At 52.5% G+C, this 15945-nt stretch overlaps 1 protein-coding gene across 1 annotated transcript in view; it reads left to right on the plus strand.

The window, feature by feature from the left end:
- madd (MAP-kinase activating death domain) overlaps positions 1 to 15945 on the plus strand; it is a 426952-nt gene that overhangs the window by 206241 nt on the left and 204766 nt on the right. The window contains exon 20 of the mRNA XM_068046784.1: positions 15446 to 15632. Coding sequence (XP_067902885.1) covers positions 15446 to 15632 — 187 coding nt within the window. The remainder of the gene's footprint in view (positions 1 to 15445; positions 15633 to 15945) is intronic.

Below are 15945 nucleotides of genomic sequence, written 5' to 3' on the forward strand. Positions count from 1 at the left end.
GGAAGGAGTGAACGACTGCAGAAACATGGGGGGAGAGAGTGAACAACAGCCGGTACACGGGGAGAGAGAGTGAACAACAGCCGGTACACGGGGAGAGAGAGTGAACAACAGCAGGTACACGGGGAGAGAGAGTGAACAACAGCCGGTACACGGGGAGAGAGAGTGAACAACAGCAGGTACACGGGGAGAGAGAGTGAAGAACAGCAGGTACACAGGGAGAGAGAGTGAACAACAGCAGGTACACGGGGAGAGAGAGTGAACAACAGCAGGTAAATGGGGGGAGAGAGTGAACAACAGCAGGTACACGGGGAGAGAGAGTGAACAACAGCAGGTACACGGGGAGAGAGAGTGAACAACAGCAGGTATATGGGGGGAGAGAGAGTGAACAACAGCAGGTACATGGGGAGAGAGAGTGAACAACAGCAGGTACATGGGGGGAGAGTGTGAACTACAGCAGGTACATGGGGAGAGAGAGTGAACAACAGCAGGTATATGGGGGGAGAGAGAGTGAACAACAGCAGGTACATGGGGGAAGAGAGTGAACAACAGCAGGTACACGGGGAGAGAGAGTGAACAACAGCAGGTACATGGAGGAGAGAGTGAACAACAGCAGGTACACGGGGAGAGAGTGAACAACAGCAGGTACACGGGGAGAGAGAGTGAAGAACAGCAGATATACGGGGGAAAAGAGTGAACAACAGCAGGTACACGGGGAGAGAGAGTGAACAACAGCAGGTACACGGGGAGAGAGTGAACAACAGGTTCACGGGGGGAGAGAGAGTGAACAACAGCAGGTACACGGGGGAAGAGAGTGAACAACAGCAGGTACACGGGGAGAGAGAGTGAACAACAGCAGGTACACGGGGAGAGAGTGAACAACAGGTTCACGGGGGGAGAGAGAGTGAACAACAGCAGGTACACGGGGTAAGAGAGTGAACAACAGCAGGTACACGGGGAGAGAGAGTGAACAACAGCAGGTACACGGGGAGAGTGTGAACTACAGCAGGTACACGGGGAGAGTGTGAACTACAGCAGATATACGGGGGAAAAGAGTGAACAACAGCAGGTACACGGGGGAAGAGAGTGAACAACTGCAGGTACACGGGGGAAGAGAGTGAACTACAGCAGGTACATGGGGAGAGAGAGTGAACAACAGGTTCACGGGGGGAGAGAGAGAACAACAGCAGATACACGGGGGGAGAGTGTGAACTACAGCAGGTACACGGGGAGAGTGTGAACTACAGCAGGTACACGGGGGAAGAGAGTGAACAACGGCAGGTACACGGGGGAAGAGAGTGAACAACGGCAGGTACACGGGGGAAGAGAGTGAACAACGGCAGGTACACGGGGGAAGAGAGTGAACTACAGCAGGTACATGGGGAGAGAGAGTGAACAACAGGTTCACGGGGGAAGAGAGTGAACAACGGCAGGTACACGGGGGAAGAGTGTGAACAACGGCAGGTACACGGGGAGAGTGTGAACTACAGCAGGTACACGGGGAGAGTGTGAACAACGGCAGGTACACGGTGAGAGAGAGTGAATAACAGGTACACGGGGAGAGAGAGTGAACAACAGCAGGTACACGGGGAGAGAGAGTGAATAACAGGTACACGGGGAGAGAGAGTGAACAACAGCAGGTACACGGGGAGAGTGTGAACAACGGCAGGTACACGGGGAGAGAGTGAACAACAGCAGGTACACGGGGAGAGAGTGAACAACAGGTACACGGGGGAGAGAGTGAACAACAGCAGGTACACGGGGGGAGAGTGAACAACAGGTACATGGGGGAGAGAGTGAACAACAGCAGGTACACGGGGGAGAGAGTGAACAACAGCAGGTACACGGGGGGAGAGTGAACAACAGGTACACGGGGGAGAGAGTGAACAACAGCAGGTACACGGGGGGAGAGTGAACAACAGGTACACGGGGAAGGAGTGAACGACAGCAGATACATGGGGGGAGAGAGTGAACTACAGCAGGTTCACGGGGGGGAGAGAGTGAACAACAGCAGGTACATGGGGGAGTGAGTGACCAGCAACAGTTACACCGGGGGAGAGAGTAAACAACAGCAGAAACATGGGGGGAGAGAGTGAACTACAACAGGTACACGGAGAGAGTGACCAACAGCAGGTACACGGGGAGAGAGAGTGAACAACTGCCGGTACACGGGGAGAGAGAGCGAACAACAGCAGGTACACGGGCAGAGAGAGTGAACAACAGCAGGTATATGGGGGAGAGAGTGAACAACAGCAGGTACACGGGGGGAGAGAGTGAACAACAGCAGGTACATTGGGGGAGAGTGAACAACAGCAGGTACATTGGGGGAGAGAGTGAACTACAGCAGGTACATGGGGGAGAGAGTGAACAACAGCAGGTACACGGAGGGAGAGAGAGTGAACAACAGCAGATACACGGGGGGAGAGAGTGAACTACAACAGGTACACGGGGGGGAGAGAGTGAACAACTGCAGGTTCACGGGGGGGGAGAGAGTGAACAACAGCATGTACATGGGGGAGTGAGTGACCGGCAACAGTTACACCGGGGGAGAGAGTCAACAACAGCACAAACATGGGGGGAGAGAGTGAACTACAACAGGTACACGGAGAGAGTGACCAACAGCAGGTACACGGGGAGTGAGAGTGAACAACAGCAGGTACACGGGGAGTGAGAGTGAACAACTGCCGGTACACTGGGAGAGAGAGTGAACAACAGTAGGTACACGGAGGGAGAGAGAGTGAACAACGGCAGATACACGGGGGGAGAGAGTGAACTACAACAGGTACACGGGGGGGAGAGAGTGAACAACAGCAGGTTCACGGGGGGGGAGAGAGTGAACAACAGCAGGTACACGGGGGGAGAGAGTGAACTACAACAGGTACACGGGGGGGGAGAGAGTGAACAACAGCAGGTACATGGGGGAGTGAGTGACCAGCAACAGTTACACCGGGGGAGAGAGTAAACAACAGCAGAAACATGGGGGGAGAGAGTGAACTGCAACATGTACACGGAGAGAGTGACCAACAGCAGGTACACGGGGGAGAGAGTGGACAACAGCAGGTAGACGGGGAGAGAGTGGACAACAGCAGGTACACGGGGGAGAGAGTGAACAACAGCAGGTAGACGGGGAGAGAGTGAACAACAGGTACACGGGGGAGAGAGTGAACAACAGCAGGTACACGGGGGGAGAGTGAACAACAGGTACATGGGAGAGAGAGTGAACAACTGCAGGTACACGGGGAGAGAGAGTGAAGAACAGCAGGTACACAGGGAGAGAGAGTGAACAACAGCAGGTACACGGGGAGAGAGAGTGAACAACAGCAGGTACATGGGGGGAGAGAGTGAACTACAACAGGTACACGGAGAGAGTGACCAACAGCAGGTACACTGGGAGAGAGTGTGAACAACAGCAGGTACACGGGGAGAGAGAGTGAACAACAGCCGGTACACGGGGAGAGAGAGTGAACAACAGCAGGTACACGGGGAGAGAGAGTGAAGAACAGCAGGTACACAGGGAGAGAGAGTGAACAACAGCAGGTACACGGGGAGAGAGAGTGAACAACAGCAGGTACATGGGGGGAGAGAGTGAACAACAGCAGGTACACGGGGGAAGAGAGTGAACAACAGCAGATACACGGGGAGAGTGTGAACTACAGCAGGTACATGGGGAGAGAGAGTGAACAACAGCAGGTACACGGGGGAAGAGAGTGAACAACAGCAGGTACACGGGGAGAGTGTGAACTACAGCAGGTACACGGGGAGAGTGTGAATTACAGCAGGTACACGGGGGGAGAGAGAGAACAACAGCAGATACACGGGGGGAGAGTGTGAACAACAGCAGGTACACGGGGAGAGTGTGAACTACAGCAGGTACATGGGGGGAGAGAGTGAACAACAGCAGGTACACGGGGAGAGAGTGAACAACAGCAGGTACATGGGGGAGAGAGAGTGAACAACAGGTTCACGGGGGGAGAGAGAGTGAACAACAGCAGGTACATGGGGGGAGAGAGAGTGAACAACTGCAGGTACACGGGGGAAGAGAGTGAACTACAGCAGGTACATGGGGGAGAGAGAGTGAACAACTGCAGGTACACGGGGAGAGAGAGTGAACAACAGCAGGTACATGGGGGGAGAGAGTGAACAACAGCAGGTACACGGGGAGAGAGAGTGAACAACAGCAGGTACACGGGGAGAGAGAGTGAACAACAGCAGGTATATGGGGGGAGAGAGAGTGAACAACAGCAGGTACATGGGGAGAGAGAGTGAACAACAGCAGGTACATGGGGGGAGAGTGTGAACTACAGCAGGTACATGGGGAGAGAGAGTGAACAACAGCAGGTATATGGGGGGAGAGAGAGTGAACAACAGCAGGTACATGGGGGAAGAGAGTGAACAACAGCAGGTACACGGGGAGAGAGAGTGAACAACAGCAGGTACATGGAGGAGAGAGTGAACAACAGCAGGTACACGGGGAGAGAGTGAACAACAGCAGGTACACGGGGAGAGAGAGTGAAGAACAGCAGATATACGGGGGAAAAGAGTGAACAACAGCAGGTACACGGGGAGAGAGAGTGAACAACAGCAGGTACACGGGGAGAGAGTGAACAACAGGTTCACGGGGGGAGAGAGAGTGAACAACAGCAGGTACACGGGGGAAGAGAGTGAACAACAGCAGGTACACGGGGAGAGAGAGTGAACAACAGCAGGTACACGGGGAGAGAGTGAACAACAGGTTCACGGGGGGAGAGAGAGTGAACAACAGCAGGTACACGGGGTAAGAGAGTGAACAACAGCAGGTACACGGGGAGAGAGAGTGAACAACAGCAGGTACACGGGGAGAGTGTGAACTACAGCAGGTACACGGGGAGAGTGTGAACTACAGCAGATATACGGGGGAAAAGAGTGAACAACAGCAGGTACACGGCGGAAGAGAGTGAACAACTGCAGGTACACGGGGGAAGAGAGTGAACTACAGCAGGTACATGGGGAGAGAGAGTGAACAACAGGTTCACGGGGGGAGAGAGAGAACAACAGCAGATACACGGGGGGAGAGTGTGAACTACAGCAGGTACACGGGGAGAGTGTGAACTACAGCAGGTACACGGGGGAAGAGAGTGAACAACGGCAGGTACACGGGGGAAGAGAGTGAACAACGGCAGGTACACGGGGGAAGAGAGTGAACAACGGCAGGTACACGGGGGAAGAGAGTGAACAACAGCAGGTACATGGGGAGAGAGAGTGAACAACAGGTTCACGGGGGAAGAGAGTGAACAACGGCAGGTACACGGGGGAAGAGTGTGAACAACGGCAGGTACACGGGGAGAGTGTGAACTACAGCAGGTACACGGGGAGAGTGTGAACAACGGCAGGTACACGGTGAGAGAGAGTGAATAACAGGTACACGGGGAGAGAGAGTGAACAACAGCAGGTACACGGGGAGAGAGAGTGAATAACAGGTACACGGGGAGAGAGAGTGAACAACAGCAGGTACACGGGGAGAGTGTGAACAACGGCAGGTACACGGTGAGAGAGTGAACAACAGGTACACGGGGGAGAGAGTGAACAACAGCAGGTACACGGGGAGAGAGTGAACAACAGGTACACGGGGGAGAGAGTGAACAACAGCAGGTACACGGGGGGAGAGTGAACAACAGGTACATGGGGGAGAGAGTGAACAACAGCAGGTACACGGGGGAGAGAGTGAACAACAGCAGGTACACGGGGGGAGAGTGAACAACAGGTACACGGGGGAGAGAGTGAACAACAGCAGGTACACGGGGGGAGAGTGAACAACAGGTACACGGGGAAGGAGTGAACGACAGCAGATACATGGGGGGAGAGAGTGAACTACAGCAGGTACACGGGGAGTGAGAGTGAACAACAGCAGGTACACGGGGAGAGAGAGTGAACAACTGCCGGTACACGGGGAGAGAGAGCGAACAACAGCAGGTACACGGGGAGAGAGAGTGAACAACAGCAGGTATATGGGGGAGAGAGTGAACAACAGCAGGTACACGGGGGGAGAGAGTGAACAACAGCAGGTACATTGGGGGAGAGTGAACAACAGCAGGTACATTGGGGGAGAGAGTGAACTACAGCAGGTACATGGGGGAGAGAGTGAACAACAGCAGGTACACGGAGGGAGAGAGAGTGAACAACGGCAGATACACGGGGGGAGAGAGTGAACTACAACAGGTACACGGGGGGGAGAGAGTGAACAACTGCAGGTTCACGGGGGGGGGAGAGAGTGAACAACAGCAGATACACGGGGGGAGAGAGTGAACTACAACAGGTACACGGGGGGGAGAGAGTGAACAACTGCAGGTTCACGGGGGGGGGAGAGAGTGAACAACAGCATGTACATGGGGGAGTGAGTGACCGGCAACAGTTACACCGGGGGAGAGAGTCAACAACAGCACAAACATGGGGGGAGAGAGTGAACTACAACAGGTACACGGAGAGAGTGACCAACAGCAGGTACACGGGGAGTGAGAGTGAACAACAGCAGGTACACGGGGAGAGAGAGTGAACTACAGCCGGTACACTGGGAGAGAGAGTGAACAACAGCAGGTACATGGGGGAGAGAGTGAACAACAGTAGGTACACGGAGGGAGAGAGAGTGAACAACGGCAGATACATGGGGGAGTGAGTGAACTGCAACAGGTACACGGAGAGAGTGACCAACAGCAGGTACACGGGGAGTGAGAGTGAACAACAGCAGGTACACGGGGAGAGAGTGGACAACAGCAGGTACATGGGGGAGTGAGTGACCAGCAACAGTTACACCGGGGGAGAGAGTAAACAACAGCAGAAACATGGGGGGAGAGAGTGAACTGCAACAGGTACACGGAGAGAGTGACCAACAGCAGGTACACGGGGGAGAGAGTGGACAACAGCAGGTAGACGGGGAGAGAGTGGACAACAGCAGGTACATGGGGGAGTGAGTGACCAGCAACAGTTACACCGGGGGAGAGAGTAAACAACAGCAGAAACATGGGGGGAGAGAGTGAACTGCAACAGGTACACGGAGAGAGTGACCAACAGCAGGTACACGGGGGAGAGAGTGGACAACAGCAGGTAGACGGGGAGAGAGTGGACAACAGCAGGTACATGGGGGGAGAGAGTGAACAACAGCAGGTACACGGGGGAGAGAGTGAACAACAGCAGGTAGACGGGGAGAGAGTGAACAACAGGTACACGGGGGAGAGAGTGAACAACAGCAGGTACACGGGGGGAGAGTGAACAACAGGTACATGGGAGAGAGAGTGAACAACTGCAGGTACACGGGGAAGGAGTGAACGACAGCAGAAACATGGGGGGAGAGAGTGAACTACAACAGGTTCACGGAGAGAGTGACCAACAGCAGGTACACTGGGAGAGAGAGTGAACAACAGCAGGTACACGGGGAGAGAGAGTGAACAACAGCCGGTACACGGGGAGAGAGAGTGAACAACAGCAGGTACACGGGGAGAGAGAGTGAAGAACAGCAGGTACACAGGGAGAGAGAGTGAACAACAGCAGGTACACGGGGAGAGAGAGTGAACAACAGCAGGTACATGGGGGGAGAGAGTGAACAACAGCAGGTACACGGGGGAAGAGAGTGAACAACTGCAGGTACACGGGGAAGGAGTGAACGACAGCAGAAACATGGGGGGAGAGAGTGAACTACAACAGGTACACGGAGAGAGTGACCAACAGCAGGTACACTGGGAGAGAGAGTGAACAACAGCAGGTACACGGGGAGAGAGAGTGAACAACAGCCGGTACACGGGGAGAGAGAGTGAACAACAGCAGGTACACGGGGAGAGAGAGTGAAGAACAGCAGGTACACAGGGAGAGAGAGTGAACAACAGCAGGTACACGGGGAGAGAGAGTGAACAACAGCAGGTACATGGGGGGAGAGAGTGAACAACAGCAGGTACACGGGGGAAGAGAGTGAACAACTGCAGGTACACGGGGGAAGAGAGTGAACAACAGCAGATACACGGGGAGAGTGTGAACTACAGCAGGTACATGGGGAGAGAGAGTGAACAACAGCAGGTACACGGGGGAAGAGAGTGAACAACAGCAGGTACACGGGGAGAGTGTGAACTACAGCAGGTACACGGGGAGAGTGTGAATTACAGCAGGTACACGGGGGGAGAGAGAGAACAACAGCAGATACACGGGGGGAGAGTGTGAACAACAGCAGGTACACGGGGAGAGTGTGAACTACAGCAGGTACATGGGGGGAGAGAGTGAACAACAGCAGGTACACGGGGAGAGAGTGAACAACAGCAGGTACATGGGGGAGAGAGAGTGAACAACAGGTTCACGGGGGGAGAGAGAGTGAAAAACAGCAGGTACATGGGGGGAGAGAGAGTGAACAACTGCAGGTACACGGGGGAAGAGAGTGAACTACAGCAGGTACATGGGGGAGAGAGAGTGAACAACTGCAGGTACACGGGGGAAGAGAGTGAACTACAGCAGGTACATGGGGGAGAGAGAGTGAACAACAGGTTCACGGGGGGAGAGAGAGTGAACAACTGCAGGTACACGGGGGAAACGAGTGAACAACAGCAGGTACACGGGGGAAGAGAGTGAACAACTGCAGGTACACGGGGGAAGAGAGTGAACTACAGCAGGTACACGGGGAGAGAGAGTGAACAACAGGTTCACGGGGGGAGAGAGAGTGAACAACAGCAGGTACATGGGGGGAGAGAGAGTGAACAACAGCAGGTACACGGGGGAAGAGAGTGAACAACAGCAGGTACACGGGGAGAGAGAGTGAACAACAGCAGGTACACGGGGAGAGTGTGAACTACAGCAGGTACACGGGGAGAGTGTGAATTACAGCAGGTACACGGGGAGAGAGAGTGAACAACAGCAGGTACACGGGGAGAGTGTGAACTACAGCAGGTACACGGGGAGAGTGTGAATTACAGCAGGTACATGGGGGGAGAGAGTGAACAACAGCAGATATACGGGGGAAAAGAGTGAACAACAGCAGGTACATGGGGAGAGAGAGTGAACAACAGGTTCACGGGGGGAGAGAGAGAACAACAGCAGATACACGGGGGGAGAGTGTGAACTACAGCAGGTACACGGGGAGAGTGTAAACTACAGCAGGTACACGGGGAGAGTGTGAACTACAGCAGGTACACGGGGAGAGTGTGAACTACAGCAGGTACACGGGGGAAGAGTGTGAACTACAGCAGGTACACGGGGGAAGAGAGTGAACTACAGCAGGTACACGGGGAGAGTGTAAACTACAGCAGGTACACGGGGAGAGTGTAAACTACAGCAGGTACACGGGGAGAGTGTGAACTACAGCAGGTACACGGGGAGAGTGTGAACTACAGCAGGTACACGGGGAGAGTGTGAACTACAGCAGGTACACGGGGAGAGTGTGAACAACAGCAGGTACACGGGGGAAGAGAGTGAACAACGGCAGGTACACGGGGAGAGAGAGTGAACAACAGCAGGTACACGGGGAGAGAGAGTGAACAACAGCAGGTACACGGGGAGAGAGAGTGAATAACAGGTACACGGGGAGAGTGTGAACAACAGCAGGTACACGGGGAGAGTGTGAACAACAGCAGGTACACGGGGGAAGAGAGTGATCAACAGGTACACGGGGGAAGAGAGTGAACAACAGCAAGTACACGGGGTGAGAGAGTGAACTACAGGTACACGGGGAGAGAGAGTGAATAACAGGTACACGGGGAGAGTGTGAACTACAGCAGGTACACGGGGGAAGAGAGTGAACAACAGCAGGTACACGGGGAGAGTGTGAACTACAGCAGGTACACGGGGGAAGAGAGTGAACAACAGCAGGTACACGGGGGAAGAGAGTGAACAACGGCAGGTACACGGGGGAAGAGAGTGAACAACAGCAGGTACACGGGGGAAGAGTGTGAACTACAGCAGGTACACGGGGGAAGAGAGTGAACAACGGCAGGTGCACGGGGAGAGAGAGTGAACAACAGCAGGTACACGGGGGAAGAGAGTGAACAACAGCAGGTACACGGGGAGAGAGAGTGAACAACAGGTACACGGGGGAAGAGAGTGAACAACGGCAGGTACACGGGGGAAGAGAGTGAACAGCAGCAGGTACACGGGGAGAGAGAGTGAACAACGGCAGGTACACGGGGGAAGAGAGTGAACAACGGCAGGTACACGGGGGAAGAGAGTGAACTACAGCAGGTACACGGGGGGAGAGAGTGACAAACAGCAGGTACACCGGGGGTTAGGGGGGGGAGAGAGAGTGAACAACAGCAGGTACACGGGGGAGAGAGTGAACAACAATCTCTGGATTTCTCCCGGTGCTACATGCTAGTGAGTATAGGAATAGGAGGATAGAGCAGATGAATGCGTGGCTGAGGAGATGGTGCAGGACGGAGGGCTTAAGTTTCCTGGATCACTTGGTCTGTTTCTAGCAAACATGGGACCTGTACAAGTTGGACGGGTTGCACCTGAACTGGAACGGGACCAGCATCCTTCCTGTGGTTTAAAGTAATTTGGCTGGGGAATGGGATACAGAGTGGAGGTACAGTAGGGGGTGATGCTCAGTCAAATATAGAAGAGAAACCGAGTCAGTCTGGAAGGCAGTGCAAATATAGACCTGTTAAAGCACAAGTGAAAAATGCAAGGTTGGATTGCATCTTTTTTAATGCAAGGAGTCTTACTAGTCAGGCAGATGAATTGAAGGCATTGATTAGCACATGGGAATATGATATTGCTATCACTGAAACATAGTTCAGGGATGGGCAGGACTGGCAGCTCAATATTCCAGGGTTTACAATCTTCAGGCATGACAGGGGAGGGGATAAAAGAGGAGGTGGTGTTGCTGTTGATCAAGGAGTCAATTACTGCAGTAAAGAGGGATGATATCTTAGAAGGTTCTTCAAATGAGGCTATATGAGTAGAACTTAAAAACAAAAAGGGGGCAATCACTTGGCTGGGAGTGTACTCCAAACAGTCAGGGAGAGATAGAGGATCAGATTTGTGGGCAAATCTCAGAGGTGTAAAAATAATTGGGTAATAATAGTAGGGGATTTCAACTTATCTAATATCAACTGGAATAATCTTAGTGTAAAAGACCTAAAGGGGGCGGAATTCTTCAAATGCATACAGGACAGCTTTTGGAGCTAGTACGTAGAAAGTCCTACAAGAGAAGGGACAGTACTGGACCTAATCCTAGGGAATGAAGCCGGACAAGTGGTAGAAATGTCAGTGGGGGAGCATTTCAGGGATAGTGAGCATAACTCTGTAAGATTTAAGGTAGTTTTGGAAAAGGACAAAGATGGACCGGAAATAAAGGTACTGAATTGGGGGAAGGACGATTTCAATATGATTAAACAGGATCTGGCCAAAGTGGACTGGGAGCAGCTACTTGTAGGAAAGTCTACATCAGACCAGTGGGAGTCATTCAAAGAGGAAATAGTGAGAGTTCAGAGCCAACACGTACCCGTTAAGGTGAAGGGTAGGACCAACAAGTCAAGGGAACCCTTGATGTCAAGGGATATAGAGGATTGGATCTGGAAAAAAAAGGAGGCTTATGGCAGATTCGGAGCCCTGAGAACAGCGGAGGCCCTAGGGAAGGATAGAAAGTGTTGGGGCGGGTTACTAAAAAAAGTAATTAGGAAGCGAAGAAGGGACATGAAGAAACACTGGCGGGCAAGATGAAGGAAAATCCTAATGTGTTTTATAAGTATATTAAGGGCAAGAGGATAACCAGGGAAAGAGTGGGGCCCATTAGGACCAAAGTGGCAATCTGTGTGGAGCCGGAGGACATAGGTGAGGTTTTAAATGATTACTTTGCATCTGTGTTCACTATGGAGAAGGACGATGTAGGTGTCGAGATCAGAGAGGGGATTGTGATATACTTGAACGTATTAGCATTGAAAGGGAGGAAGTATTAGCTATTTTAGTGGGCTTAAAAGTGGATAAGTCCCCAGGACCAGATGAGATGTATCCCAGGCTGTTATGTGAGGCAAGGGAGGAGATAGCAGGGGCTCTGAGACAAATTTTCAAATCCTCTCTGGCCACAGGAGAGGTACCAGAGGACTGTAAATGTGGTACCATTATTCAAGAAGGGTAGCAGGGATAAACCAGGTAATTACAGGCCAGTGAGTCTAACATCAGTTGTTGGGAAACTATTGGAAAAAATTCAGAGGGACAGGATTAATCTCCACCTGGAGAGGCAGGGATTAATCAGGGATAGTCAGCATGGCTTTGTCAGGGGGAGACCGTGTCTAAATAACTTGATTGAATTTTTTGAGGCGGTGACTGGATGCGTAGATGAGGATAAAGCAGTTGATGTAGTCTACATGGCCTTCAGTAAGGCTTTTGATAAGGTCCCGCATGGGAGATTGGTTAAGAAGGTAAGAGTCCATGGGATCCAGGGTAATTTGGCAAATTGGATTCAAAATTGGCTTAGTGGCAGGAGGCAGAGGGTGATGGTCAAGGGTAGATTTTGCGAGTGGAAGCCTGTGATCAGTGGTGTACAGCAGGGATCGATGCTGGGACCCTTACTGTTTGTAGTGTACATTAATGATTTAGACGTGAATATGGGCAGCATGATAAGTAAGTTCGCAGTTGACACGAAAATTGGTGGTGTCATAAATAGTGAGGAGGAAAGCCTTAGATTACAGGACGATATAGATTGGCTGGTAAGATGGGCAAATGGAATTTAATCCTGAGAAGTGTGAGGTGATGCATCTTGGGAGGACTAAGAAGGCAAGGGAATATACAATGGATGGTAGAACCCTAAGAAGTACAGAGAGTCAGAGGGACCTTGGTGTACTTGTCCATAGATCACTGAAGGCAGCAGCACAGGTAGATAAGGTGATTAGGAAGGCATATGGGATACTTGCCTTTATTAGCCGAGGCATAGAAGATAAGAGCAGGGAGATTATGATGGAACTGTGTAAAATGCTAGTTAGGCCACAGCTGGAGTACTGTGTGCAGTTCTGGTCACCACACTATAGGAAGGATGTGATTGCACTGGAGAGGGTGCAGAGGAGATTCACCAGGATGTTGCCTGGGCTGGAGCATTTCAGCCATAAAGAGAGACTGGATAGGCTAGGATTGTTTCCTTGGAGCAGAGAAGGCTGAGGGGAGACCTGATTGAGGTATACAAAATTATGAGGGGTATTGATAGGTTAGATAGGAAGAAACATTTTCCCTTAGCGGAGCGGTCAATAACTAGGGGGCGTAGATTTAAGGTAAGGGGCAGGAGGTTTAGAGGGGATTTGAGGAAAAGTTTTTTCAACCAGAGGGTGGTTGGAATGTGGAATGCACTGCCTGAAAAGGTGGTAGAGGCAGGAAACCTCACAACATTTAAGGAGTATTTAGATGAGCACTTGAAATGCCATAGCGTACGAGGCTACAGGCCAAGTGCTGGAAAATGGGATTAGAATAGTTAGGTGTTTGATGGCCAGCAGGGACACGATGGGCCGAAGGGCCTGTTTCTATGCTGTGTAACTCTGTGACTCTATGACTCTAATAGCAGGTACATGGCAGGAGTGGGAGAGAGTGAACAACTGCAGGTACACGGGAGAGAGAGTGAACAACAACAGGTACATGGAGGAGAGTGAACAACAGCAGATACATGGAGGAGAGTGAACAACAGCAGGTACACGGGGAGAGAGAGTGAACAACAGCAGGTACATGGAGGAGAGAGTGAACAACAACAGGTACACGGGAGAGAGAGTGAACAACAGCAGGTACACGGGAGAGAGAGTGAACAACAGCAGGTACATGGGGAGAGAGAGTGAACAACAGCAGGTACATGGAGGAGAGAGTGAACAACAGCAGGTACATGGAGGAGAGAGTGAACAACAGCAGATACATGGAGGAGAGTGAACAACAGCAGGTACACGGGGAGAGAGAGTGAACAACAGCAGGTACATGGAGGAGAGAGTGAACAACAACAGGTACACGGGAGAGAGAGTGAACAACAGCAGGTACACGGGAGAGAGAGTGAACAACAGCAGGTACACGGAGAGAGAGTGAACAACAGCAGGTACACGGGAGAGAGAGTGAACAACAGCAGGTACACGGGGAGAGAGAGTGAACAACAGCAGGTACATGGAGGAGAGAGTGAACAACAACAGGTACACGGGAGAGAGAGTGAACAACAGCAGGTACACGGGAGAGAGAGTGAACAACAGCAGGTACACGGGGAGAGAGAGTGAACAACAGCAGGTACATGGAGGAGAGAGTGAACAACAGCAGGTACATGGAGAGAGAGTGAACAACAACAGGTACATGGAGGAGAGAGTGAACAACATCAGGTACACGGGGGAGAGAGTGAACAACAGCAGGTACACGGGAGAGAGAGTGAACAACAGCAGGTACACGGGAGAGAGAGTGAACAACAACAGGTACACGGGAGAGAGAGTGAACAACAGCAGGTACACGGGGGGAGAGAGTGAACAACAGCAGGTACACGGGGAGAGAGAGTGAACAACAGCAGGTACATGGAGGAGAGAGTGAACAACATCAGGTACACGGGGGAGAGAGTGAACAACAACAGGTACACGGGAGAGAGAGTGAACAACAGCAGGTACACGGGAGAGAGAGTGAACAACAGCAGGTACACGGGGAGAGAGAGTGAACAACAGCAGGTACATGGAGGAGAGTGAACAACAGCAGGTACACGGGGAGAGAGAGTGAACAACAGCAGGTACACGGGGAGAGAGAGTGAACAACAGCAGGTACATGGAGGAGAGAGTGAACAACAGCAGGTACATGGAGGAGAGAGTGAACAACAACAGGTACATGGAGGAGAGAGTGAACAACATCAGGTACACGGGGGAGAGAGTGAACAACAGCAGGTACACGGGAGAGAGAGTGAACAACAACAGGTACACGGGAGAGAGAGTGAACAACAGCAGGTACACGGGAGAGAGAGTGAACAACAGCAGGTACACGGGGAGAGAGAGTGAACAACAGCAGGTACATGGAGGAGAGAGTGAACAACAGCAGGTACACGGGAGAGAGAGTGAACAACAGCAGGTACACGGGAGAGAGAGTGAACAACAGCAGGTACACGGGAGAGAGAGTGAACAACAGCAGGTACACGGGGAGAGAGAGTGAACAACAGCAGGTACATGGAGGAGAGAGAGTGAACAACAGCAGGTACACGGGAGAGAGAGTGAACAACAGCAGGTACATGGAGGAGAGAGAGTGAACAACAGCAGGTGCATGGAGGAGAGAGAGTGAACAACAGCAGGTACACCGGGAGAGAGAGTGAACAACAGCAGGTACACGGGAGAGAGAGTGAACAACAGCAGGTACACGGGAGAGAGAGTGAACAACAGCAGGTACATGGAGGAATGAGAGTGAACAACAGCAGGTACATGGGTTGCCAGTCCACACTGCCCTAGTCCACCCCATTTGAACACTGTGTGCGTTCTCCAACCTCAGATTGCTGCTCCTGACCTCTATGTGTTCGTTACAGTGAAAACCAGCAGTTTCTGAAGGAGCTGGTTCACAATGTTCTGGATGGTCAGGGTGTTGGCTGGTTAAACATGAAGAAAGTCCGGCGACTCTTGGAAAACGAGCAGCTTCGAGTCTTTGTCCTCAGCAAACTCAACAGGACCATCCAGTCTGAGGAGGATGCTCGTCTAGACATCTTGAAGGACGTGGTATGGACGCCTTAAGAGCAGCTTAATGATGGCAACTCCCTCTTCCCCTCTTCCACCCCCTCCCCTCTTCGCCCCCTCCCCTCTTCGCCCCCTCCCCTCTTCGCCCCCTCCCCTCTTCGCCCCCTCCCCTCTTCGCCCCCTCCCCTCTTCCCCCCCTCTACACCCTCCCCTCTTCCCCCCCTCTACACCCTCCCCTCTTCGCCCCTCCCTCTCCCCTTTCCCCTCTCCCTCTCCTCCTTTCCCCTCTCCCTCTCCTCCTTTCCCCCCTCCCCCTCTTTTTCCCCCTCACCCTCTTTTTCGCCCTCACCCTCTA

Source organism: Heterodontus francisci, chromosome 14, assembly GCF_036365525.1.
Source record: "Heterodontus francisci isolate sHetFra1 chromosome 14, sHetFra1.hap1, whole genome shotgun sequence".
NCBI classification, from domain to species: Eukaryota; Metazoa; Chordata; class Chondrichthyes; order Heterodontiformes; family Heterodontidae; genus Heterodontus; species Heterodontus francisci.